This window comes from Equus caballus, chromosome 15 (assembly GCF_041296265.1).
Source record: "Equus caballus isolate H_3958 breed thoroughbred chromosome 15, TB-T2T, whole genome shotgun sequence".
NCBI lineage: Eukaryota > Metazoa > Chordata > Mammalia > Perissodactyla > Equidae > Equus > Equus caballus.
In genome coordinates, this window is record NC_091698.1 from 34,425,459 (window position 1) to 34,452,421 (window position 26,963).

Consider the following 26,963-nt stretch of genomic DNA (forward strand, 5'->3'; position numbering starts at 1 on the left):
TCGAGAGCCTTCCCTGGGTGAATCCCCAGTCCATACCTTCTCCTCTCACTGCTGCAGAGACGTCACCAGTCACCGATTCTCCACCCCACCCGATGTCACCATATCTCAAATGTGGCCCCTCTTGAGGAAGGGGGTTGAGGGCTTCCCTCCCTGTGCTTGAGCCCTTGAGAGCACAGACCTGACCCCTACCCTGGACTGTCTGGGTCCCAAAGAAGAGGTTTCATCCCAGTTCCTTAGACCTCGAGTCCAGGAGTGGATTGAGGAGAGAGAGAATGGACATAGTTGTGGCAAAGATTTCCCCAAGGGTCTCTTCCATGCTTTCCCCCTCCCTCCCCAGTTTTCAGAGCATGATTCCAGAACCTGACTTGCCAGTATGAGTCCCAAATCCTATGTCCCAACCCTTCCCCTTCCACACTCCCTCCCCAAAACAGGTTGTTTTCAATGCTAGAAAGCCTATGGGGGAAATAGGAACAGAGATGGCAAGAACCCTTCCCCCGAACTAATGCAGACTGGGCACTGGAAAGAGTGACAATGACGGTGGAACCTGGTGGGGAGGACGGAGGCCCAAAGACAGAGAGGCCCATTGTACATGGAGGGGAAGGAAGGCCACAGGCCCTGTCCTGTGACACTGACTGTGCCCAGCCACGGGACATGGAGCAGAGATGCTCGCCCCCTCAGGACAGCTGAGACCCAGAGGCCCTGCTAAGTCCCAGAAGGGCAGGGGCAGACAAAAGGCAAGGAGGCCTTTACCCAGATCCCTAAATGCTCTGTCCAGATAGACCTCATGTCTCGGCTAACAGTTCCAGCAGAAAAGTAATAAAGGGACATGGCAAGACTTAAGGGGGACACTTAGGAGTCTTGCACACCAGGCTAAAATGCCATAAAGGTTTTGAATTTTCCATATGCCAAGACCCCCAGAAAATTCTTGTTCGTGAGACCTGTGACAATGAACAGAATAAGGAGGAATGAAGAAAGACAGGGAGGCCCCGTCTTTCTTCTCCAAACATATGCTCTCCAACAACCTGGGCCTCAGATAGGAGAACCTTAGCCAGAGGGTGTTCTAAGGGAGAAAAGAAATAGAAGGTCCAAAGGAGGACTGGAAAGGGAGGAAGTGCCTCACACATGTAGGGACACTGAAAGGTCTTTATTGCCCACCGGCCACCAGCAGTTTCCCAGCCACAAGCTGGGCCCTCTGGGTCTCTCCAGCCAACTCTGAGGACCCATGAAATGCAATCACAGTCCAGCTCTCTCCTTCTGGGGGACCAAAGTGCTCCCTGGGGCAGACATTGTGGCAGAGGCGCCTCAAAGTGAGGGGTAGGAGGACCGAGCAGCATTCCCTGTGGAGAAGAGTAGGAGAGAGGGCCACTCGTGGCACCGGTTATGGAGGGTTGCCCCGAGGAAGAGGGCAGGGTGGGAGGGGGCTCCCTAAGTTACTTAATGGATGACACCAGTGGCAAAGAGCACAATGAGGAGGACGATGATAAAAACAATCACGCAGATGAGGACAATCATCTTCACGTTCTTCCACCAGAACTTCCGAGCCACCTTCTGCGACGTGGTCTTGAAGTGTTCGGACTGTTGGGGATAAGGTAGAGTGAGCCAGAGGTGCCTCCCACTGGAACAGGAGTACAAACAGGGGCCCATGTGTGATACACCTAAACAGTGAAGTGGTAAAGTTGAGGTAACAGACTGTTAAATAAAAACATGTTCTGTCCTCCTACCTTGACAAATATACCTTCATAACAATCTGGTGGGCCAGGTTCAAGTTTAGAATTCTTGGGCTCCCCCTGGGCCCCTGCCTGCCTGCTTCTCTTCTTACCCCTGCACTGGTCATGCCCAGTAAAGGGCCTTTTACACTCGCTCACACCCAGGGACACAACACTGGCAGCACAGTCCGCCGTTGGGAGGCAGACACTGGGGCCGAGGGGTGCAAGCTCCAGGTGGGCACCTTTCCTTGGTTCCATGTCTCCTTGCCCATGGGGACTGCTGAAGCTGAAGAGGGACCAGGGGGATATGGAGGTTGGAAGTGAGGGAAACTGCTCTTCCTCTCCCAACTTGAGTTGCAGAAATTAAGTTTCCCTGGGCCATGCTCCCCAGGTAAGGTTGCAGAAAGAAACACTGAGTCCCAGGAAGAAAAAGAAGCTCTACCCAAGATTACACACAGGACTCAGAAAGCCACAGCCAGTCCCTCGCCATAGACATAGAACCCTAGGCTCCAGCCTTTGTTGAACTTTAAAGTTACTCCCTCCCTGAGCAGCTGACTGGAGAGAGAGAAGAATGAGATCTAGCAAGATGTGTGGGAGATATTATTCTAGCCTTCAGCCAGCAAGGACCTCGGCATCAAAGACTCACTGCGCTTCCCAGATTCTTTTTAAAGCGGACTCAGCAAGACTCTAACAGTTTTCCACCCCGGGCCTAAGAACTGGAAAAGGTCAAAGGCCCAGGGAGGATTTTCCAGAGCCAATATTTTTGTCCTGGGGAGGTGAGGTCCAAATGGTTGTCAATGGCAGCCTTCAAAGGGAAAATCAGTTTCATAGGAGAGAAGCCTAAGAAAGCACGGGCTGGATGAGCCATCTATCTGTCTCAGAAAACGCCTCCAAGGGTCAGCCCCTGTGCCCCAACCCCAGTCACTGGACGCATTCCCTGGACCCCAGTACCGATCAGCGGGGTAGAGCAGAATCAGAGGTGGGGACTCAGATCCCATCAATTCCTAAAACAGGTGAAAAGGCAGACTTCCCTCCTATCCATTTTGCTCCCAATACCACCAAACCTAAACCCCCAACAACCCTCCCTTGCTCTCTTTTTCTCGCTCCCGTGGGTTCTCCATCTCACTGTGGCTTCCAGATCCTCTGTCTTGTTGCGGAGATGGTCCAAGTTTTCTCCTCGGGCCAGGATCCGCTCCACATTCTGGGTCATAATATTCTTGACTCCCTCCACCTCACTCCGCAGGTCCCGCACACGATCATTTCCTTCACCTCCACTGCCCTCCTCCTGGACAGCAACACAGGGGTTAATCGGGCCAAGTGGAGGAACTGAGACTCAGCCTCAGAGGCTAGAGGAGGGGAAGACCTAAAGTGGGCCTAGTGTTTTGTAAAGCTTGAAATGTTTACAAAGAGAATGTTTTCATGTATTACTCATGTAATCAAAACTAAATGCCTATTTAAGCTCCAGAAGATGAGAGCTGTCGCTAGACAGACCAGATCAAACTTCTTCTTGGGCCCTCCCTGACAAAGAAGAGAGGCATACCACTAATCCCTCTCCCCTGCTTCTTTGCTCCTCAGAGAGGGTCAGAGAAGACGGCTGAGCTGGCATCTCACAACGCAGAACCCCGGCGCTATCTCCCAATTCCCAGATCCCACAGGGTCCTTATTATAAACGTCTGTGCTGGCCAGCAGAATGCCCTCACCTAGCCCAACTCCCCCTCTCTCCAAGACATCAGCTGGAGAGCTGCTCTGCCTCTGGCCTCCCGGGCAGCCTAATTGCTGTGACCCAGAGCAACAGCAACTAGGCTCCAAGTATCCTCACAAGGCCCCAAGAGAGAGCCGTTGGGCCACAAACTTCTGCTTTCCCCACCACCTAGCACCAGGCGCAGGCACCACGCCACTGCCTGCTTAAGCAGATATTAAATAAAAGCAGCAGGCTGGGCAGTGGGGAAAAGAGAAAACAAGTCTTCTCTGGCTGATGCCTCATCATCACGCTTCATGATAAGGTTTTTAAACGAGGGAAAAACGCTATTAAGCTCCTCCCTCTCCGACCCACAGGACCTCCAGACACAGGCCAGGGATGTGGATCCAAACTAGATTATCGCAGAGAACCAACTTCTGGTTCTTTTACAAACCCTTAGCTCTCTTCCTCATGTTTATGGAGGGGAGGCCGATTCCCTGGACTGGAGGAGAGACAAATATTCGGAGTTTCTGTACAGGGATAAAGTGAAAGGCAGAGGCGAAGAGCTCCTGCCGCTGGGCTGGAATCTGCGCTGGGAACAGCAGAGGCGCTGCCCAGAGTGTCACAACACCCAGCCGACCGCGCGGGCTGGAGGAGGAGATGAAGGGCCGCTCGCTTGGCAGCTCACTGCCTGGAACTTGGATTCCCCAAGCCCATCCACCGAAGGCCTGCTCCAGGCCAGCACTGAGGTCAGGGAAGGAAGTCTAGAAGGAGGAGGAACACCCGCCAGGGCAGCTCAGAGCTTTGTGGCGCCAAGTCATCAAAGAACAGAGGCCACAGTCAGTGCCGGCCCAACCCTCTGACTTTGCCACCAACTCTCCTTTCCCGATCCCCAGCCCACAGGCCCCTCTGGCTTGTCTTTAAATCAGCCCCTTCCTAGTTCCCAGCTCACTCACCATGTCTCCGAACGGCTGGGGCCTGTCAGCAGCTGAACTTGCTTAGTCTGTTTCCTCTTGGGGCGGCCCTCGGTTCACTTCCTGCTTGCTCCAACTTTCAGCCCGCCCCCGTCTACCTCGCATCCCGAGCCGCTCCAGCCACACCTCACGCAGGTTCCCCCAGGTAGGCGGACACCTTCTACTGCCCTCCTAGTCTCCTCCCAAACCAGGGCTTAGGCTTAAAGCAACAGGGCTCCCTGGCGCCAAAGGTCTTTTTAACTGCTTAGGAACAACAACAAAAAAATCAAGCAGCCCTCCTAGGTTTCCTGAGGCTGGGCCTCCTGAAGGGAAGGGGCAGCCATCTCCTTTTTTCATGTCCTGAATACCTGAGCCCAATTCTTAGAGACTGAAATCGACTGTAAGCACCCTGCCCGGCCTAGTTCACAGGGAAACAAAACGGAAATACGAACATTTTTTGCTGGACAGCCATTGTTCCCATGTCCGTGGGTGGGCAGAAAGCACTAAAACTCCCAAATGGAATGCTGTGATCCGGACTCTGGTGTCAGAGTCTGAGTTACTAGCTGCATGACCCTGAGTGAACCTCTTTGCCTCTCTGGGTTTTGCAGGTGCTGATGCAGACCTCAGAGAGCGCTGGTAAGGAGTAAAAGGATTGCACAGGTAATGTGCCCAGCGCAGTGCCTGGACCGAAGGACTGTCCACTGTGCAAATCAGGAAACAATGGCTCCCTTCCTTCCAAAATTCAACAATCCTACATTTCCATTCAGGGGCCACCATGGGAGTTGGTGAGCCCACTCAAAAACGGTCAGAGGACTGCCCTATAAACCAGAGAGGGGGCCCGGGACAAAGGATTTTTCCACCAACCGGGCTCCAGGCCAGAGAAAATCCACTCTTCCCGGATGGTGTTTATCAAGTCAGAACAGTAACAGAGACATGCAGAAGGGAACATTCCTGTCCCATCCCAGTTCCAAGGGGGAAATGTCAGCTTCTCTAACAAATACTTTTTTTTTTTTTTAAAGATTTTATTTTTTCCTTTTTCTCCCCAAAGCCCCCCGGGTACATAGTTGTATATTCTTCATTGTGGGTCCTTCTAGTTGTGGCATGTGGGACGCCGCCTCAGCATGGCTTGAATGAGCAGTGCCATGTCCATGCCCAGGATTTGAACCAACGAAACACTGGGCCGCCTGCAGCAGAGCGCGTGAACTTAACCACTCGGCCACGGGGCCAGTCCCTCTAACAAATACTTTTTTAAAAGGTCTAATAAAATTTTGGACCTCTGTAGCACTTTGAGACACTTTATTCTAATTTATAATGAAATCTAATTCCCAATTAGATGATCATATTTTGCAGCCCTGAATTTTGGTGGACAGTACCAGCCTGCTTTCACAGAGAATGTGGCTGCCCCACTCCTCACCATCCTTAGAAAGGCTACAACATGGCCAAGTGGAGGCAGGTCAGAATCCTTGATCTATACTTGTGCTGTCCAATACAGAAGCCACTGACCACATGTGCCTGTTGAGCACTTGACATGTGCCTAGTCTGAAATGAGATGTGATTTAAGAGTAAAATACACACCAGATTTCAGACTTATTATGAATAAAAGAATGTAAATATCTCTATCTCATTAGTAGTTTTATATATTGATGACATGTTGAAATAATATTTTGGATATATTGGGTTAAATAAAAAAAAATATTGGGCCAGCTTCATAGCCTAGTGGTTAAGTTTGGCATGCTCCACTTCAGCGGCCTGGTTTGGTTCCTGGGCATGAACCTATACCACTGGTTGATGGCCATGCTGTGGCGATGACCCACATACAAAATAGAGGAAGATTGGCACAGATGTTAGCTCATGGCAAATCTTCTTCAGCAAAAAAAAAAAGCAGCCCTAGATAGTATCGACAAGAATGAGTGTGGCTCTTAAAAAAAAAAATTATAGGGGCTGGCCCTGTGGTGCAGTGGTTAAGTGTGCACATTCCACTTCGGCAGCCCAGGGTTTGCTGGTTCGGATCCCAGGTGTGGACATGGCACTGCTTGGCAAGCCATGCTGTGGTAGGCATCCCACATATAAAGTGGAGGAAGATGGGCACGGATGTTAGTTCAGGGCCAGTCTTCCTCAGCAAAAAGAGGAGGATTGGCAGCAGATGTTAGCTCAGGGTTAATCTTCCTCAAAAAAAAAAAAAATATATAAAATTAATTTCATGTGTTTCTTTTCTCTTTTAATTTGGGTAGTAGAAAAATATAAATTACAAATGTGGCTCAAATTACATGTCTGTACTTCTACTAGAAATGGTGATCTATACCTTAATATTTATGTGACCTTGGACAAACTTACGTAACATCTCTAAGCCTCAGTTACCTCACCGTCTGTGCCTGGCACTTAAACATCCTCAGTAAACGGTGGCTGTTGTGATTACTATTATTAAGAGTTTCATATTCTAAGTGAGGTAGTGGATAGGGGAACATGAGTGGTACCAAGAAACAAAGGACCAGAGTAGGAGGACTTAGGGGAACAGGAAGAAATGGAGGGGGAACCCCAGCGTGGGAATAAGGTTGAGGAGTTCGGGGTCTGGTATGCCCCTGCCAGCCTTGGATGTACTTTGGTGTCCCTCAGGGAGCTGACCCTTGGCCTAGACCCAGCAACCATCGGGGGGGTTCCAAAGTTGGGCCTGTGACCTCTTCACCCTCATCTTCACCCGGCAGAATCCCTGCAGGCTTGGCCTCACCTGTGCAAACATTACGATGTTACCCTTTGTCAGAAGACCACCTTGCTAATACCCTCACAAGGTGAGACATTCAGTAAGGCATTGAACAACACATTATGAGCAGCAATGGGCAGGGTACAAGAAGAGAAACAAAAGTCATGGATTCCTCTCCAGTCAATGAAGGCCCTCTCCCAGGAGAAATGGAGTGTCAGTAACTGTGTAAGGAAAAGATGCTGGGCGGTAGGAGTTGCAGCGAAAGAAGCCATGGTAGTGTGATAGAGAGTGTTCTCAGTCCCCCTGTGATCAGAAGATCTGCGTATCAGCTCTACTACTCCCTGGCTGTGTGGTCTTGGGCAAGCCACTTCCCTCTGGGAGCTTCAGTTTCCTCATATGAAAAATGGGAATAAGAATGAAAGATGCTTTGCAAGGTTATTATTAGGATTGAATGATATGGGTATATATTTCTATATTTCTGCTAAAGCACTTTACAGATGAAAAAGGAGACTAATAGAGAAAATGGAATGAGAAAATAAGGGAAGAGGAAAATTAACAGCCTGCAAAGCAACTAGGCAAACTTTGGGGTACATTAGTATATATCTCAGTCTTCTTATTTATGGCCCAAGTGGGCAGTTTACTCCTGTACCTCTCAGGGAAAAGGCTAGAGAACAAGGAAAAGGCACATTCAGGAGGCTCAACTGGAATTGCTCCCTGAAGAATCATAAAGCTCTCATCACTGCCAAGGCCTCTTTTGTGTCCAAATCCTTCTTTGTAAGCTGTCACACAATGGGCCACCCCATCTGCGACACAGTCACCCCCCATCTCTCCCAATATGTTCTCTTCCTTTCTGACCATGCTCTTAGAACCCAAAGGTTCTGCCCTTGGCCGTCTTCTCTTCTGACTCTGCACTCTCTCCTAGAGCAACAGTTCTCTATGGGGTTGATTTTGCCCTCCAGGGGACATTTGACACCATCTGGAGACATTTTTGGTTGTCACAACTAGAGGGGTGTGCTAATGGGTAGAAGCCAAGAATGCTAAATTTCCTACAATGCAAAGGACAGCATTCTCGACAATAAAGAGTTATATAGACCAAAATGTCAATAGTGCCGAGGACCTCCGTCTCCCTAGGGAAGTGCAATGCCTTTACATTTTCAACAGCCATTTATGGACAAGCCCCAAATCTTATCTCCAGCCCTGTGCTCTCCCTCAACTCTCTCAATTGCCATTGCTGCCTTTCCAATGCCCTGCACAGTCCAGAGACACCTCCAACAGCCAAACCAAACCCTTTATCTTTTCCCCATGTTCCTCCTCCTGGGTTAAACTCCCATGCTACCAGTTTCCCAAGCTAGGAACCCCTAAGCCATCTGACATATGCAATGGAACATCACTAAGTCTTGATTCCATCTTGGTCTTGTCTCTCATATCTACCCCTTCCTTTCCACACCAACTCCTGCTTCCTAGGTAATGCCAGCATACTCTCTTCTCGGAATAATTCCATTCACCTCCAAACTAACCTTTCTTTGTCCATCCATTCCCCACGGGGCTGCCTGTTATCTTCCCAAAACACAGATTTGAGTATGCTCCACCCTGCCCCAAGGGTAAGGCCCAAACTCCTTAGCTTGGCATTCCAAGACTGTTCTCAACCCGCTTTTTGAAGCTTACCTCCCATGAGCCTCACCTCCCAGCCCCCCAATCATACCAAATTACATGCCCTTCCCGAAACACACCATCCCTTTTTATATCTTTGCTCAAGTGGACTTTTCTCATGATGAATGAATATGCTGCTTCACTCATCACAGCCTATGAAAAGTCTATTCATATTTAAGACATTGCTTCCATGAAGCCTTCCAGATTTCCCTACTGAGGTTAATGTCCTCTTTTTTTTTTTTGAGGAAGATTAGCCCTGAGGTAACATCTACCACCAATCCTCCTCTTTTTTTGCTGAGGAAGACTGGCCTTGAGCTAACATCTGTGCTTATCTTCCTCTATTTTATATGTGGGATGCCTGCCACGGCATGGCTTGATAAGCAGTGTTAGGTCCACACTGAGATCTGAACCAGCAAACCCCGGGCCACCGAAGCAGAGTGCACAAACTTAACTGCTATGCCACTGGGCTGGCCCAAAATAACTTTTTTTTTTTGTGAGGAAGATTGCCCCTGAGCTAACATCTGTGCCAACCTTCCTCCATTTTATGTGGGATGCCGCCACAACACGGCTTGAAGAGTGGTGCTAGGCCTGTGCCTGGGATCCAAACCTCCAAACCCCAGGCTGCCGAAGCTGGGTGCGTGAACTTAACCATTATGCCACTGGGCCAGCTCCTAACATCCTCTCTTTTTTTTTGTTTAAGATTGGCACCTGAGCTAACAACTGTTTCCAATCTTCTTTTTTTTTTTTCTCTTCTTCTTATCCCCAAAGCACCTCAGTACATAGTTGTATATTCTAGTTGTAGGTCCTTCTGGTTGTGCTATGTGGGATGCCACCTTAGCATGGCCTGATGAGTGGTGCTAGGTCTGCGCCCAGGATCCAAACTGGTGAAACCCCGGGCTGCTCAAGCAGAGTGCACCAACTTAACCACTCGGCCACGTGGCTGGCCCCCTAACATCCTCTTTTGATCTCTGTCAGATTTTATCTTTCATAGAATCCATAATATGCTTTGCCATTAACTGCATACGCATTTGACTCCTCTGAGACTCAGTTCAGTGAAGGCAGGGGCTGTGTCTTTACTTTACCCCTCATAGAAAATTACATATACCCCTCTCATAGTAGGCACTCACTAAATGTTTGGAGTACTGAATTGAGAGATTTGAAAGAGGGCCTCTTTCTTCACAGTCCAGACAGAAAGATAATTTTCATTAGACAGGACCCATGAATAAGTTTCTTTTCTACATTTTGGGTATTTTATTTCTATTTTATTTGTATTAAATTTTATGGATAAATGAATGCTAAATGCCACAAGTATATTGTATATTGGTCCTGAAAGGATAAACTGGAGATCAACTCTTTGAACAGAAACAAGTTAAAATCATGGGATGGAGAGGTGCTGAGTTAGCACAGCTCATTTATTAGCTGCATTTCTCTTACCCAGAATGCTCTCAGTTCACCCAACTATTAAGAATTTTTTTTTAAAGATCTTATTTTTCCTTTTTCTCCCCAAAGCCCCTGGTACATAGTTATATATTGTAGTTGTGGGTCCTTCTAGTTGTGGCACGTGGGACACCACCTCAGCATGGCTTGACAAACGGTACCATGTCCACACCCAGGATCCAAACCAGCGACACCCTGGGCTGCCGAAGCAGAGCCTGCAAACTTAGCCACTCGGCCACAGGGCCGGCCCCCTATTAAGAACTTTTGATTTCCCTCTTTCCTCTCAAAATTGTACTCATTCTTCAAAGCCCAGCTCAAGTTTTCAAAAAAACTTTCCTGATTTCTCCAGTCATAATTCACTTTGAACCTCATTTAAGACTTATGACTTTTTACATTCTATTATTATTATTCTATTATTTCTATATTCTTTTATTATGTTTACTTGTCCTTAAAGTCCTATAAGACAGGGGCCACAACTTAATCATTTCCATTTCCTCCTCTGTAACTTGTCCAGTTCTTGGCATGTAACAGACCATAAATGCTGGACTTAGTGGAACCATCTAATTTTGAGTGGTCCTAGAAGAACTAGCCCAAACTTCCCGACCCACACTGAATTCATTTGGACTGGGGTTTGACAGCAGGTTAAGAGAGCCATCCCCTAAACGGATCTATGGCTTCTAGTGACTTGTCCCGCCTTACCTGTTAGGATGCCCTAGAAGTGGGCCAGACCTTCGAGAGCAGTAACACTGTTAGCCCAGTGATTCCACCTGCCAAACACATCTGTCCCCAGTAATCCCTACTTTTACATCTACCCCTGCCATTCTTTTCCTTGTTAGGATAGCAGTTCTCAGCACATGGTCCATGAACTTCTACAGTCTTCCACAACAAAACTACTCCTATAATAATCCTGAGATGTTATTTGCCTTTTTAACTGTGTTGACATTTGCGCCAAGCCAATGATGCAAAAGCAATGGTGGGTAAAACTGTTGGCAACTTAGCAGGAATGAGACAGTGACACCAAACTGTAGTAGTCATCATTGCATCGCTCCCTGCCGCGCCGTTGCAATTTTTTAAAATGCCATTTTCAATTAACACCCTTAAAGAAGCAAAATAAAATTATTAATTTTATTAACTCTTGATACTAGAGTACACACCTTTTTACTATTTTGTGTGAAGAAATGGGAAATACGCACACAGCGCTTCTATATACCCAAGTCAGTTGTTCTGACACAAAGGACTTGGGCAGTTAAACTGTGAGCTGAAATAACTTTTGTTTTTAAGTTAATAGACTTGATTTTTTTGAGTAGTACAGACGGTTCCCATACACCCCTTCACACTCTCCCAGTATTAACATTAACATCTCTCCTATTATTAACATCTGGCATCCGTTTGGTACATTGGTAACAACTGATGCACTAATATCAATACATTATTACTAACAAAGTCTATAGTTTACATCAGGGTTCACTTTTTGCTGTACATGTATGCTCCATGACACCATTAGAGGATCATACAGAATAGTCTCACTGCTCTAAAAATCCTCTGTGCTCCACCTATTCAGCCTTCCCTGCCCCTATGCTTGGCAACTGCTGATCTTTTACTATCTCGGTAGTTTCGCCTTTTCCAGGATCATATAGTATGCAGCCTTTACGGATTGGTTTCTTTCACTTAGCAATATGCATTTAAGCTTCCTCCATGTCTTTTTGTGATTCGATAGCTCATTTCATTTAATCACTCAATACTCCCTTGTATAGATGTGCCCCAGTTTATCCATTCACCTGCTGAAGAACATCTTGGTTGCTTCCAAGTTTGGGCAATTATGAATAATGCTGCTATACGTTCACAAGCAGGTTTTGTGTAGGCATAAGTTTTCAACTCATTTGGGTAAACACCAAGGAGCACAATCACTGATCATATGGTAAGAGTATGTTTAGTTTTGTAATAGACTGCCAAACCATCTTCCAATGTGGCTGTACCATTTTGCATTCCCACCGGCAATGAAGGAGAGCTCCCACTGCTCCACATCCTCCTCAGCATTTGTTGTCAGTGCTTTGGAATTCAACCATTCTAACAGGTATCTCGTTGTTTTAATTTGCAATTCCCTAACAAAATAAGATGTTCAGCATCTTTTTGTTTTTTGAACTAAGGACCATTTTATTTGAAAAGACATCGGACAAACTATGGTTATTCAAACGGGCACATTTGGCAGATATTTTCTCAAAAACGAAAGGAGTAAGCCTGTTCCTTCAAGGAAAACAACAGACAGTATTTGATGCCAACGATAAAATTTGACCTTTCAAGTGAAAACTAGAATTGTGGAAAACTTGTATCTGTCGCTGTGAACTTGGCAGCTTCCCAACATTTAAGAGACTGTGTTTGGAAAAGCTGCATAATTCAGTGAACCAGTGTCTTCCAAATGATGATATGTATGATTTTACAAAGTCATGCATGCATAAGAGGTCCTTTCAAAATGCGAGATATACCAATGATTTTAATGTAATAGAGCATAAAGTTCCTTAATATGGTTTCAGATTCCACATCCGACTAACCTTTAAAAAACTACCACTTCTAAGTTTAGGTGTTGTATCAAAAATATCCCCAATTATCTAAAAAGGCTATTAAAATACTTCTCCCTCTTCTAAGTATCTGTGAGGCCAGATTTCCTTCATCTACGGCAATCAACACCACTTTACAATAGATCGAATGCAGAAGCAGCTATGAGAATCCAGCTGTTTTCAATTAAGCCAGACATTAAAGAGATTTGCACGCGAAACAATACTACTTTTCTCATGCAATTTTTTTTTGCGGAAAACATACTTTTTTCATAAAAATGTTATTTATGTAAACATGTAATGGGTTTATTCCTTTTTGTGTGTGAGTCAATACATATTTTAAACATTTGTCAGCGTAAATTTCCAATAGGGCAAATACGGAAAAAGAAATAAAAGGTCTTCAGGGTTCTCAATAATGTGTAGCGGTGTAAAGGGGTCCTGAGACCAAAATAACGTGAGAACCACTGCTCTGGGATGCCTTCCTCTTATCCTGCGGGCCAATCCCAGTGCGGAGAATTCCAGTGGTGTCGCAGACTCACCTCTAAGAATCTCCCCTGAGGGACCACACTCTACTCACTGCCCCTGCTCTGCATCCCCTCCGCAGTTACGCTGTCCTGGTGTCCCCTGCTGCTTTCAAACCTCTCGTTCTTGCCAGGTACTGGGAGAGGGAAGAAAAGAACTCGCACACGCTCTCTAGGCTGCGGCAGCCCTTCCAGGCGCGTCCTCAACTCGGCGGTCACCCTCCCTGGGGAAGAGTCTGACATTTGCGTCCGCATCGCTCACGTCAAGGAGCACCGCAGGGACGCAACAACCTGCAGAAGCCTCATGGGAAGTGGGGGGAACTCCGAGTCTGCTCAGGGTTGAAAGCGCGGAGGGGCCTCGGGAGGCTTCTGGAACGAGACCGGTCCCGCGGCGGAAGACGGCGCGTGCCGGAATTGCCGCAGCCTCACCATCACCAGGTAAAGCGACCCCTTTCTTCGCGCCTGCGCCGCCCCGCCCCGTCTCCTCGCTCCGCCCCTTGCCGCCAAGCAGGGAACCCGGCGCCGCCGGCCAGGGCCCGTCACGACAGTCCTGGCGCTTCCCGGCAGGCCGTCTGGCTGCTGATGTGTCGGGGAGGCGGGGATTAGGGGAGGGGCTTCTCGCCACGCCCTCTGCTCGGAAGGGGCTGCTGCGGCCGACCTACCTAGGTAGAGCCATGGCGGAGCCTTCCCTGTCCGCGCGGGCCTCGCCGGACTCAGGTAGGCTCAGAGCCCCACCCTGTGGCGGACAGAGAGGGGCGCTGGTCTCCGAGGGGCGGGGCAGGAGGACTGCCATGTGAGACTTGCGGAAGGGGGCCTCGGTTGGGAAGGGACTTGTAGAGAGAGATTGCCGTCTGCGGCTTCGGGGTGATGATGACATTCGGGGGCTCTTTGCGGTGAGGGGGCTGTGGTCTAGGGGGGTTCTGGGGCATTGGGCGATCCTGGAGAAGGGGCTGCCCTGCAGGGATGTTTCTGATCAGAGATCAGTGGGAGAACCCAGGTAGGCAGAAGCCCGGGGGCTGCTGGGGCTGTGATTTCTGCTGTTTGGGCAGGAGCCTGTTTTTAAGCACCTGCACCCCAACGCGCTCATGCACACTTTTTCCATTTATTGCTTGCAGATAAAGCACAGAAAGACAAGGCTGGACAGACCTCAGGGCCCAGTCAGGGCAGCCGAATGGGGAAACTCTTGGGTTTTGAGTGGACAGATGTGTCCAGCTGGGGGAGGCTGGTGACCCTGCTGAATCGACCAACGGATCCTGCAAGTCTGGCTGTCTTCCGTTTTCTCTTTGGTAAGTCCAGTTTCTGGGAGGGGCCAGTGTGGTTGGGGGTGGGAGAATGATAGTCGTCCCTTGTCCATTTCTTGGTTACTTAGTGGACTTACCCTTTTCCTCAGAGCTGAAGATATTGATATCCTGGAAGAGGTCTTTGTGGAGTTAAGGATCAAACCCAGCTTTGTCTCCTCTGATTAGGGTTTGGAGGCCAGAGATGCTTTGATCTGAGGCTCTAGGAAACAGAGGGGCAGAGGAACAGGGACCCATTTTGCTTGTGGAGTGAAGTTGCCCAGGAACTATGCTAAAGACTAGACTCCAGAGAAATAGCAGAGGTGACAGGGCAGACGTTTTGACTGTGACTCCCTAATGTGGAGCTTCCTAACTCAGAGGCCACAGCATGTGTGCTTGGAATGGGTTGCAGATGTGCTGAGATATTAATCTCCTTAGCCCAGTGGTTCTCAACTAGGGGCGATTTTGCTACCCCAGGGACACTTGGCAATGTCTGTAGACATTTTTATTTGTCACAACCTAGGGGGAAGGGGAATAGGTGGCTACTGGCGTCTATGTAGGAGGCAAGAATGTTGCTAAATGACCTGTGATACGCAGGATAGCCCCTACCTGCAAATAATTAACCAGCCCAAAATGGGGATGGTCCTGAGGTTGAAAAACCCTGCCTTGACTGGAGCTGGCTTCCTGACCTGAGTGGCCCCTTCTGTTTACCTCAGAGTGTTAGCCAAATACTGCTGTTTTCTCTCTGTGCCCGGAAAAGGTCACGAAGCACCACCTAGAGCACTTTCTGTATCCCAGTAGGACAGACCTTTATAAATATAACTATCAAAACCTGAACAACATTCATAGCATTTTGTTCACTTCTCTCATTTAACCCTCTCTGTAACCTTGTAAAATATTATGAGCCCCATTTCACAAGTGAAGAATTGGCTCAGTGTGAGGTGCAGTGGCTGTCTGAGACCACACAACTGGCCTAATACGTAGCATAGAGTAGGCACTCAGTAATTATTGTTAAATGAATGAATAAATGGCAGAGTCACAATCAGGAGAGAAGTCTGACCCTGGAGCTGGGTGCGCTCGACTGTATTCCAGTGTATTCCACTGCTTCCTTTGCTGAGCCTAATTGCCCCCTCCTCCACTGCCTTCTTAGGGCTGTTGATGGTGCTAGACATTCCCCAGGAGCGGGGGCTCAGCTCCCTGGACCGAAAATACCTGGATGGGCTGGAGGTGTGCCGCTTCCCCTTGCTGGATGTCCTGCAGCCACTGCCACTTGACTGGATGTATCTTGTCTATACCGTCATGTTTCTGGGTGAGGGAAACTGTGGGATAGATGGGAGTATTGATTGGCCTGCCTAAAACACAGAAATACAAAGCATGTTGATGAATGACCAAGGTCTTGGGTTCCTTATTTCATTTCTGCTGTGACTCATAATTTCATCTTGCTGACCTGTGTATCATCTGAACTGTGACCCCATAACTCTTTTTAAAAATATTAAAATAACATTTAATTTTCATTTAGTTTTACCTCACTATGGAATGTCTGATGATTTTTCTTAATCCCACCCACAGCCTGTCCCAGGGGAGCTGGGCCTGTGGTGACCCTTTGACCTCCTAATCCTCTCCTCCACAAATCCCAGGGGCACTGGGCATGATGCTGGGGATGTGCTACCGGATAAGCTGTGTGTTATTCCTGCTGCCATATTGGTATGTGTTTCTCCTGGACAAGACGTCGTGGAACAACCACTCCTATCTGTATGGTTTGTTGGCCTTTCAGCTGACATTCATGGATGCAAACCACTATTGGTGAGTCTAGGGGAAAAGATTGGGGGGGGTGGCTGGGTCAGGATGGTTACCAGTGATAGGGGCCCAGTGAAGTCCTAGAATTTGCCCCAGCAAGCATATTTTCAGCCATTCTTTGCAAAGGTTGGTTACAAGGTCACACTTTCATTTGGATGGATTTGGGAGGGGGAAGGGTCAGCGAGGTTGGGGCACTTGGGATGACAAAAAGCAAAATGGCTCCATTCCCACCCCTTCACTCTTGCCATATTTCCCCAGGTGCCTTGATCTATCCACTTCCTTTAATCCTCTTAGAGAGAAGAAGAGAAGACTAAAGCCAGACATAGCTGTTTTCAGATACTTCAAGGGTGGTCATGTGGAAGAGGGAGCAGACTTGCTCTGTGTGAGCGCAGAGGGGCAGAGTTAGAGCCCAGAGTAAAAGTTGCTGTGAGGCAAAGCCATGTCTGAAGGAGAGGGCCCAGCAGGGCAGCTCAGCACTGCTGTCCTGGGAGGAGGCGACCCTCCCCCACCTCTCGTTTAGGTGACCATCTTTCAGCGCAGGTGGAGAAGGGATTTGGAGACAGGGTGGCAGGGCAGATGACCTTTAAGGATTCTTCCCAGTATGAAGTGAAAAGCAAATATGACATGTCAGTAAGATGGTAAAGGAAAAAAAAATCTCAAACATTGAATTCATTAGTGATTTATCAGTCATTAATTAAGTTTCATTCATTAGTACACAGATACCCCTTTTGTAAACCTGTCAATTCATTCAGAATAGCCAGCTCTGATCATGTAGAATTAAGAGGCAGTTTTGACAGAAGATCCCTGAAAAGTTTCATTTGTATGACTTTTTACACAATTTGAAAAAAATACCTATCACTTACTGAGGGCTTTCCACATGCCGGGCACTATACTAAACGCTTAATTTTTCTTCATTACAACCCCATGAGGCCCATAGTGCTATTCCCGTTTACAGATGAAGAAACTGAGGCTTAGAGAAGGAAAGGATTTGCCTAAGGTCAGATAGCAGGTAAGAGGCACAAGTGAGAATCCAGGTCTCCTTCACTGCAGACTCCAGGGCTCTTGACAATAAGTGTAAGCTACCCCTTTCCCAGAGACTCTGCTCATTCGTTGTCTTCTTGAAAACCTGCTTTCCTTCTGCTTCCCCACAATACATCTAGTTTTAGTAGCCTGGGTTTATCAGTTCTCTCCCAAGGTAAACTGTTAGCAGGTACGGTCTGCCACTAGATCCTGGCATCCAGGTCTGTGAAATGTCAGTTTGTCTTGGATATTGATTTTTTTTTTTAATGCACTGTATATATTTACATATAGCTTTAGCTTTTCAAACACTCCTTCAAATTCATTCTTTTTCAAATTCAGTTATATTCTAGCATTGTAGTCTTTTTCGTGATTTGTTCCATTAGAACAAACTAATTTGCTAACTAACTAATAGTAAATGCTGAACTTTTTGTTGTTATAACTCACTAGTTATATTTCTGTTACGACTTAATCACTGTTATAATTTGTTCATTTAATTCTAAAGGGCCTTAGGAAAGCCCAGAGGACCAGAGAGGATATGGGAGATGTCCTGGGATAGGTAGATTATTATATTTTAAAAGAAAGGTGGAAATGTGGCTGCACTAAGGAACTCTCCTCAATGCTTACTTTCCTTGGCCTAGGTCTGTGGACGGCATGCTGAATGCCCGTAAGCGGAATGCCCATGTGCCCCTTTGGAACTACACTGTGCTGCGTGGCCAGGTACAAGATTTTAGGAAAGAGGGAGGTGTTCTTCAATAGCCGTTGTCAGCATGACCATCCCATTGCCAGGCTGCACTCTACTCTGCCTCCCTGGGTCTTCTCATTTTTCCCTTTGGCTGGAAAGCTACGCTTGCTTTTCTGTTGTTTCTAATCCTTTAATCTCTGGGTTCTCTCACCTTGTCAAGGAAAGAATAGAGCTTTGTCCCTGCTAGAGTAGAATCCTCATGAGGGAAAGAATAACGTCTGTGCTTCATGACTTTCCTTGGTGCCTAATGCTGTGCCTAGCATGGGTAGGATGCCAACAAATACTTGTTGGATGAATGAATATCAGAGATGAGTGAATAAAAGACTGGATCTAATCTTCCTTGGGCCCTGAACTGAGATCAGAACTTATTTAATTTTTGACTGTCTCTGGAAAACAAGGTTCTTTTTTTGTTTGAACATTCATTTTGCATTTTGTGTTTGCAGATCTTCATTGTTTACTTCATTGCGGGGGTGAAAAAGCTGGACGCAGACTGGGTTGAAGGCTATTCCATGGAATACCTGTCCCGGCACTGGCTCTTCAGTCCCTTCAAGTGAGTGGCTGTCAGGGCAGAGGCCTTGTTGAGGCACAGGTACCAAGTGGGTGACTCGCCTCTCTCAGGTCTGCAGTGATGGCTGCTGTTCCTACTTTGCCTGAATTTGCCACATGCTTTCCTCTGTCCGCTCATTTTCCTACTCAGCAGAAGGCAGAGTTGATGATAGCAAAATATCTAGGCCTAGCTGCTCCTGGGAGACTTATGATATGGGTGGGAACAAAGGGAAGAGAAATGAAAAGAGGAAAAGAAAGAGGCCGAACTAGGTAACTTGGTGGATGAGTCAGTGCCCCAGCAGTTGTCATGGGGGCTTGCCTATGTCCTTAGGTTGCCACCTCAGCCTCTTGCCAGAATTCTTCAATCAGTGTACCAAGAAGATGGACAGTGTCCCTGCCCTGACAAAGCCATTGTTACCAACTCTTTACCAAAAAGAGGCTTGCCTCTCTGATTTCTCTCTTCCTCCCATTTCTTCTTTCCTCTTCTTTTACCGTGTTGTTTTTCCTCTTCGCTGTTATTTCCCAGTTCCTAAAGGTTGACTTCATTATTATGTTAGTCACGCATTCATGTCTTAAAGTTTTTTTTCCTTTGTAACCTCCATGAAGAGCCTGCCCTGCACAGCACACACACTTCTCCATCAAATTTTGCCCTAGGAGATCTGCCCTTACTGCATAGGGTATCTTGGAAAACGTTGGCCACCTAAAGTGTGTGGAAATGAAAGGGGTTGGAAAACTCTACTCCCATAGGGTGTCTTTGTGCAGAGTTCTTCTGCCCACCTGCTGGGGTACATGCTTTGGCAAGGACAGGGTAGCAGAGGTATGTTTGCTGTGAATGCTGGGTTCTCTAGTGGGCAGGTGCCTGACCTTTGTCCCTGGTGTCTGCAGACTAGTGTTGTCCGAAGAGATGACTAGTCTAGTAGTGGTGCACTGGTGCGGCCTGCTACTGGACCTCTCAGCTGGTTTCCTGCTCTTCTTTGATGCCTCAAGATCCATTGGCCTCCTCTTCGTGTCCTACTTCCACTGCATGAATTCCCAGCTTTTCAGCATTGGTCAGTACCTATAGTCTGGTAGATAACAGGAAACCACAGGCTTCCAGGGAGGGACTAGCCAGAGGCATTGTTTAGGAGTGTGAGATGGTGATGGGAACGGGCTGAAGTGAGCCAGATGCAGTCACTGTGAAAAGGAAAGAAACGGGGAGGAGAGGATTGGGGCTTCCGGGCTCAGCTACTGTGTTGTGCAGTAAGGAATCTCTGGGAAGTAAGTATCCTCTCATTGAGAACTTCTTTGCTCGTAAGTGGAATACCTAGAAGAGGCTTCCTAAGGGAAGAGAGTTGAGGGGATTACCCACGTTCCCCCCAACCAAACTCCTGAAATGCTTATTTTCTTCCTGCTTTCCTAGGTATGTTCTCCTACGTCATGCTGGCCAGCAGCCCTCTCTTCTGCCACCCTGAGTGGCCTCGGAAGCTAGTATCCTACTGCCCCAGAAGGCTGCAAGAACTGCTGCCCCCCAAGGCCGCCCCTCAGCCCAGCACTTCCTGCATGTATAAGAGGAGCCGGGCCAAAGGTGGCCAGAAGCCAGGGCTGCGCCATCAGCTCGGTACTGCCTTCACCCTGCTCTACCTCCTGGAGCAGCTCTTCCTGCCCTATTCCCATTTCCTCACCCAGGTGTGTATGGGCTGGGGCTTAGCTTGGAAGGTGGCAGAGGTGACAGCAGTAGGGAAAGAATGGGACTGGTTTTGTAGCCCTTCCTCACTAGAGGATGTGAGAACCATTGAGCTGATTCCCTCTGCCCTGCCTTCTCAGGGCTATAACAACTGGACAAACGGGCTATACGGCTATTCCTGGGACATGATGGTACACTCCCGCTCCCACCAGCACGTGAAGATCACCTACCGTGATGGCCGCACCGGCGAGCTGGGCTACCTTAACCCTGGGGTGAGACATCTGATGCTGACAACTCACTGTTCTTCAGGGGCCCCTTGAGCTTTAGGGTCTGGTTTGGTCTTAAACACAATCATAAAATAAAACAATTTTGGGCCCACTCTGCCCTTTCTCAGGAGCCAGGTTGAACCTTCTTTTATGTGGGTTGAAAAAGGGCAGTGTCATTTATTTCCTTGAATTGAGATTAGATTTAGGAAAGGTAAGTACCACTTGCCCAGCATTGAAAGATTCTTCCCCAAAGACAAATTCAGGGTTTTTTTCCTGGTCAAAATGGGCAGCAGGCAGGGATCTCTCTGTGCCATTGGCAGTGCATGAACTGTCTGGGAGGTGATAATGAGGAAGTGGGACTAATGTGGGGGTTTGGGGCAGGTATTCACACAGAGCCGGCGATGGAAGGATCACGCAGACATGCTGAAGCAATATGCCACTTGCCTGAGCCACCTGCTTCCCAAGTACAATGTCACTGAGCCCCAGATCTACTTTGATATTTGGGTCTCCATCAATGACCGCTTCCAGCAGAGGTGGGCAAGGGGAGCAGAGTTGGGGGAAAAATGAAGTCCAGCTCCTTTTGCCAAGATGAATAGCCCATGCTCCCCAGTGTTGTCTTGCTTGAAAGGCTCTCCTTCTCTGGTGCATGTCCCTGTTGACCTGGTTGTGGGCAAAGCTGATTACTTCCAGCAGGGGGCACCATCATCCAGAAGGAAAGGTAACTGACTTGTTCTTTTAGAAACCATTAACACCGTTCTCCTCAGGTGGCCACTAACCCCCATTCTTCCCAATGCTCCAGAATCTCTTTCCCCTCCTCTTTCTGCCCCAGATTGGCAATAACATGTTGACATAGGCCATTTCTTCTATCAGGAAACCCTGTTCCCTCTATCTGGAAACGGTGATGAAAGGAACAGAACCGGAAGTTCTGGTGGGTGGGTGGTTGTGGCCTCCTTAGAACATGGTTTTCTTTCCTAAGGATTTTTGACCCTCGTGTGGACATTGTGCAGGCCACCTGGTCTCCCTTCCAACGTACACCTTGGCTACAGCCACTGTTGATGGACCTGTCTCCCTGGAGGGCCAAATTACAGGAAATCAAGAGCAGCCTGGACAACCACACGGAGGTGGTCTTCATTGCGGATTTCCCTGGTATGGAGCAAAGCAAGGGGAGGCTTTGCATGTGGTAGAGGGAGGAGGGGGCATTCCTGGTGGGAGGAATGTTTTTGAAACCTGAAGGGTGGTAGTGGTGACCATATGATGTCTCTGTTCTGGCTGGGAGTGAGTTCACTCTACCATGGGTGGGGATGGATGGGGAACTTTGTTGCCTCTGGCAGGGCTGCACCTGGAGAATTTTGTGAGTGAAGACCTTGGCAACACTAGCATCCAGCTGCTGCAGGGGGAGGTGACTGTGGAGCTGCTGGCAGAACAGAAGAACCAGACTCTTCAGGAGGGAGAAAAAATGCAGGTATTTTGTTGGCATTAACAATGACAGAAAAGTTTCAATAAGTGGAGTTAATTTATTATAGACTCAAAATACTTTACTATAGGAGTGATGTAGTGGGAGCTCAAAAAGCAAGGGCCCTGGGGCTGTGAATAACCTCATCCAGGATTCTAGGGATGAGTTCTTTTGGACTCCAAAACCCGATGAGAAGAAAGATGCCTGGAGGCGAGGGCGGGGGAGGGGGGTGTAGTGTAAGGAGCCCATAGGCTGGCTAGGGAAAGGCTAGAGAGTGAAATCCATCCATTTCTTCCTGCTTGTCAGTTGCCTGCTGGTGAGTACCATAAGGTGTATACGATATCACCCAGTCCATCTTGCTACATGTACATCTATGTCAATACTACCGAGCTTGCACTGGAGAAAGACCTGGCATATCTGCAAGAATTAAAGGAGAAGGTGGAGAATGGAAGTGGTGAGTACCTGAAGATTGGGGCTGACAGGGAGTGGGGGTTGTGAATGAGGTCTAGCCGTTAAAGAATGAGCTTGAAGTCTCTAGCTGGTGAAAGGGGGATCTGAGAGAGAGAATTCTCTCTCTCTCAGTGATTCCTCTTTTTGCCATCTTCTGGGCAGAAACAGGACCTCTACCTCCAGAGCTGCAACCTCTGCTGGAAGGGGAAGTAAAAGGGGGCCCTGAGCCAACCCCTCTGGTTCAGACCTTCCTTAGACGCCAGCAAAGGCTCCAGGAGATTGAACGGCGGCGAAATACCCCTTTTCATGAGCGATTCTTCCGCTTCTTGCTGCAAAAGCTCTATATCTTTCGCCGCAGGTAAGTTTTCCCCACAATACTTGTCATTGCCGTCAGATGTTTGCAGTCTGGGTAACTTTTCTCTGGTGAGGGTAACAGTAGGGACTCTCTCCCAGGAAAGGACATTCTAGCACTAAATCCCTCTTTTTCACTCTTTGTTCTCTTCCCCCTGATTTAATGGAAGAGTAAATGATCTCTGTCTGATGGCCTGCTGTCTTGTTCTGCCTCAGCTTATCTTCCACCTCCCTGTAGGTTATTCCTACCCGACCCCGGAATCCTCTTCCAGGCTCTATAAGGAGTAGGGTGCCCTTCCAGCTGGGATGTAGGGGTCACTGGGAGGAGATTTTCATTTATGCCTGGGTGAGAGGAGGTAGGACCATGTGGGCCCAAAGGGCTTAGGCAGGAATTCCAATGTTGAAACAGGAGTATGGACTGCATGGCCTTTTCCCTCTTTTTCAGCTTCCTGATGACTTGTATTTCACTTCGAAATCTGGCATTAGGCCGTCCTTCCCTGGAGCAGCTGGCCCAAGAGGTGACTTACGCAAACTTGCGACCCTTTGAGCCAGTTGGAGAGTCGAGTCCTCCAGACACAGATTCTTCAGATCCTCCTGAAACAAATGCTGACGCTGTCCACTCAGAGCTCTGAGGGGGCCAGACGTTGGATACAGATATGGGAGCAGCCAGTGACAAGACCATTACCTACACAGCGGAAATTTATTTGAAAATATTTCAGATATTTTTTACATTTTTCTTCCTTCTCCATAGCTATTTTAAATTCAGAGATGATAGCTTAGAGGAGCCAAGTAAGTAAAGCAAGGATAATAATTTATCAAGCCAAGGTTGAGGGGCTAAGAAGGGGTTAAAAGCAATGTGAAAATGTCCTTCTAGGATAAAGGGGTAAGAGTCAGGTTTAAAGTGACTGGCTCCTTGGGGAAAGAAATTTAATGTACCATGATGAAAATACTAGCTGACTCTTCTCAAGTGCTTGCTGTGTGCTAGGCACTGTGAAGCACTGTGCCTACATTATTACATTTAGTCCTTAATAGCCATTGTGGCCCCATTTTACAGTTGGAGAAAGTGAGACTGAGAGGTAATGTGACTTGCTCAAAGACATACACCTAGTAAGGGACGGATTGATGGTTTGAACCACGAGTCCATTTGATTTAAGGTCCTAAATACCCTGCCTCTTGTAATTTTCAGTATCACCAACAATAATTCTGAAATAATGTAGCTTAAAACTCGTCTTCGTAATTATGATTAGGATAGTGATCAGGGTCTAAACGCAGAGTAATTTTCTCACTACAGCTCTAGTTCCTTCTTTGTTCCTAATATCTATACAACCAGTAAGTTTTTCACCAGCAGTTATGCAAGTAGTTAGAATAGCACAAAGTTAAACTAATAATGGAATTTAGATGATTGGTAGTAGTATTTCTCTAAAAATAAGCTTAGTATATTTAGCATTATCATAGCCTTCAGTAAGCAGAACGTGAAGTAAGAATTAACCAAACTTGGTGAGGGTTTAGGGAATGTTTATAGTCACTTTGTACGTTTGGATGAACAAGGGTGATTCAGGAAGCTTCTCAATTCCGTGAAAATTCAAAGGCCTGGCACTGGGCTAGGAAGTGAGAATGCATAGAGTAATAAAAATAAATAAAAGGCCCCTGCTCGGGTCTCGTGGCAGAGACTGGCAGTAAATTGGCAGTCCCACCAACTTTGATAAAAGATTGCATCTCTATTTTCAGGCTTCTCTTCCCATGCCCCACCCCACCCCCTTGGACAGTGGTCTCAGGATTCTTTCCGAGGCAGCTGCCTTTTCACTGTACACACTTTGGATGATTATGTCCACTCCATGGTTCTCAGTGATCCTGCTTAGATTTCTTTCCTATGCCCTAGACCTCTATCAGCCAGCCCTGGTGGTCTAATGGTTAAAATTTGGGGCTCTCACCACTGTGGCCTGGGGTTCATTTCCCAGTCAGGGAACCACACCACCTATCTGTTGGTTGTCATACTGTGGTGGCTGAGTGTTGCTGTGATGCTGAAAGCTATGCTGCTAATATTTCAAATACCGGCAGGGTCATCCATGGTGGATATTTTTCAGTGGAGCTTCCAGAGTCAGACAGACTAGAAAGAAGGACCTGGCCAGCCACTTCCAAAAAAAATGGCCATGAAAACCCATATTGCACTAGAAGGCAAGAGGATGGCACAAAAAGACCGGGCAGGGTTCTACTCTGCTCTACACAGGGTTGCTAGGAGGTGGAATTGTCTTGACAGTATTAACAAGACCTATGTACCTAACCAGTCCCACCTGGATATCCCAGAGCTTTCAAACTGTCCTAAAAAGAACTTACATTCATCCCCAGTCCACTTGCTTCATTAATGAATGCCACTGTATTTTTTTGACCAAGTCATTTGTGAGTCATCAGCCATCTCTGGTACCTCTGTGTTCTTTCAGCCTTTATCTTGGAATCTAGTTAGGGATAGACCAGAGCAGGGCTACCATGTGGTTGTGCACCTTGGGCCCGAATAAGGGCACCACAGAGGCCAAGTAGGGTCTGACAGTTAAGTCCCTCTAATTCATACAAGGCACTGTATGGGTGAAACACTGGTTTTTGACCCTTTTGCATCTCTCTCAGTGACACTGTGTGCTTTGCCAGTAAATTAAGCTATCTTCTGTTCCCCTCATCCCTTCTTCCCTAATATAGGCAAGGATGCTGCTTTCTCCAAACTGTTAGTGTACCTACCACCTCTCTGACTCATTTTTCCCAGTGGAAATATTGGGGTGGGGTGGAGAGAAAAATGGGCCTAATACTGATTTTTAAAAAAGCTGTTCAATGGAGATCTTGGTTATTCAGGTTTCAGGAGGAATCAGGCCCTGTGCAACTACAGCTGTCCTAGGACTGGGTTATCACCTTCCTTTTTAGTATCCTTTCTACCCCCAGCATTTGGATATTGTCTGACTGATGTCACCCCCTTTGAAACTTTGTAGGATGGCTGGTACAAATTTTTCAACCTAAACATGAAATATTTGACATTGCTTTACATAACACTCACACTTCATGCTTGTTCAACTATTTGTAATGACCTTCACCCCATTTTATGCCTTTGCTTCTACTCTCTCTAGGCTGGTTAATGCTCCTCCACTTTCTTATCTTTAGGATTCTTTTCCCCCAGGGGCAGAGAACAAGCACCTGCAAAGTGAGTCATTAGTGTGCACATCCCTTGAGGGCAAGGATTTTCCTAGTAAATATTGAACCCAAACTTAAGGCAGTTACTTTGGTGCTACCACCAGCCTACAGGGACCTACTCATCATTTCCCTTATTTGGTCAACCTGGTTGTGTTCAGCCGGTAATGCATTATCTAAGCTTTTCGAAATTTATTCGCAAAGTTGAGATTCTCAACTTTGAGTAGGTTACAGTTGGATACTCCTAAATTAGACTTAAATCTTACCATCCCTATGATTTCTCAATTTTTAGACCTCCAGGTAAATGGGTACAAGCAAGCATTCCTCGAGTCTCACATTTGCAGCAGGCACCCGGTAGAGTTGAACCACCTGACTTCATACATGCTGGTAAAAACATGTGCCAAGTGGCTCCAGCCTATACTTTAGCTCCTAGGCTTGAGAAAGGATAGTTGGAGTTGTTTGAGCCTTCTATACAAACTTCCACAAATTTTTTGAGGAAGATTAGCCCTGAGCTAATTACTGCCAGTCCTCTTTTTGCTGAGGAAGACTGACGCTGAGCTAACATCCGTGCCCATCTTCCTCTACTTTATACGTGGGATGCCTACCACAGCATGGCCTTTGCCACACAATGCCGTGTCTGCACCCGGGATCTGAACCGGCAAACCCCAGGCTGCCAAGAAGTGGAACGTGCAAAATTAACCACTGTGCCACCTGGCCGGCCCCCAAACTTCCACAAACTTTGAGTAAGCCTTTGGAAAGTTGTATCTTTGCTGTTAATTTTAAGTTCCATTTTAGTTCATTCATTCTATCTTTTTAGATTGAAAGCTGGTCTCTCACTGTTTCAAAACACTTTCAAACTGTAATGTGTACTGAGCATGTAACTTGTAGCCTGTAACATTTATATAAAGGGATTAATACTTAAGGTACATTAAATAAACCCATTTTTCCACGTTAGTCAAAAAGATGAAAAGTTAATGTTTTAAGAACTGAACATTACTACTCTCTCCACATTATACTCAGTGGTTTTTATGCCTT

At 47.2% G+C, this 26,963-nt stretch overlaps 2 protein-coding genes across 7 annotated transcripts; one reads left to right on the forward strand and one right to left on the reverse strand.

Annotated features, from left to right (window-relative positions):
• Positions 1 to 1,125: 1,125 nt before the first annotated feature.
• Positions 1,126 to 4,479, reverse strand: VAMP8 (vesicle associated membrane protein 8). Its single transcript, XM_001498881.6, has 3 exons — positions 4,341 to 4,479; positions 2,833 to 2,991; positions 1,126 to 1,575 (listed from the first exon to the last, which is right to left on the reverse strand). Exons 1-3 carry the CDS (start codon positions 4,341 to 4,343, stop codon positions 1,435 to 1,437), a joined length of 303 nt encoding a protein of 100 aa, XP_001498931.1. The 5' UTR covers positions 4,344 to 4,479; the 3' UTR covers positions 1,126 to 1,434.
• Positions 4,431 to 26,890, forward strand: GGCX (gamma-glutamyl carboxylase). 6 transcript variants are annotated; one of them, XM_070235194.1, is made up of 17 exons: positions 4,431 to 4,503; positions 4,946 to 4,997; positions 13,330 to 13,633; positions 14,311 to 14,481; positions 15,623 to 15,781; positions 16,110 to 16,275; positions 17,928 to 18,006; positions 18,475 to 18,581; positions 19,463 to 19,626; positions 19,977 to 20,242; positions 20,381 to 20,512; positions 20,888 to 21,039; positions 21,483 to 21,652; positions 21,838 to 21,968; positions 22,266 to 22,413; positions 22,572 to 22,767; positions 23,206 to 26,890. In XM_070235194.1, exons 4-17 carry the CDS (start codon positions 14,367 to 14,369, stop codon positions 23,390 to 23,392), a joined length of 2,172 nt encoding a protein of 723 aa, XP_070091295.1. In that variant the 5' UTR covers positions 4,431 to 4,503; positions 4,946 to 4,997; positions 13,330 to 13,633; positions 14,311 to 14,366; the 3' UTR covers positions 23,393 to 26,890. The 6 variants fall into 6 exon arrangements, 3 of the variants coding, with proteins under 3 accessions (XP_070091295.1, XP_001498941.3, XP_005599919.2); XM_001498891.7 differs by lacking the exons at positions 4,431 to 4,503; positions 4,946 to 4,997; positions 13,330 to 13,633 and adding an exon at positions 13,689 to 13,912; XR_011425949.1 differs by lacking the exons at positions 4,431 to 4,503; positions 4,946 to 4,997; positions 13,330 to 13,633 and adding an exon at positions 13,711 to 13,912 and having other exon boundaries at positions 20,888 to 21,224; positions 23,206 to 24,468.
• Positions 26,891 to 26,963: the final 73 nt, after the last annotated feature.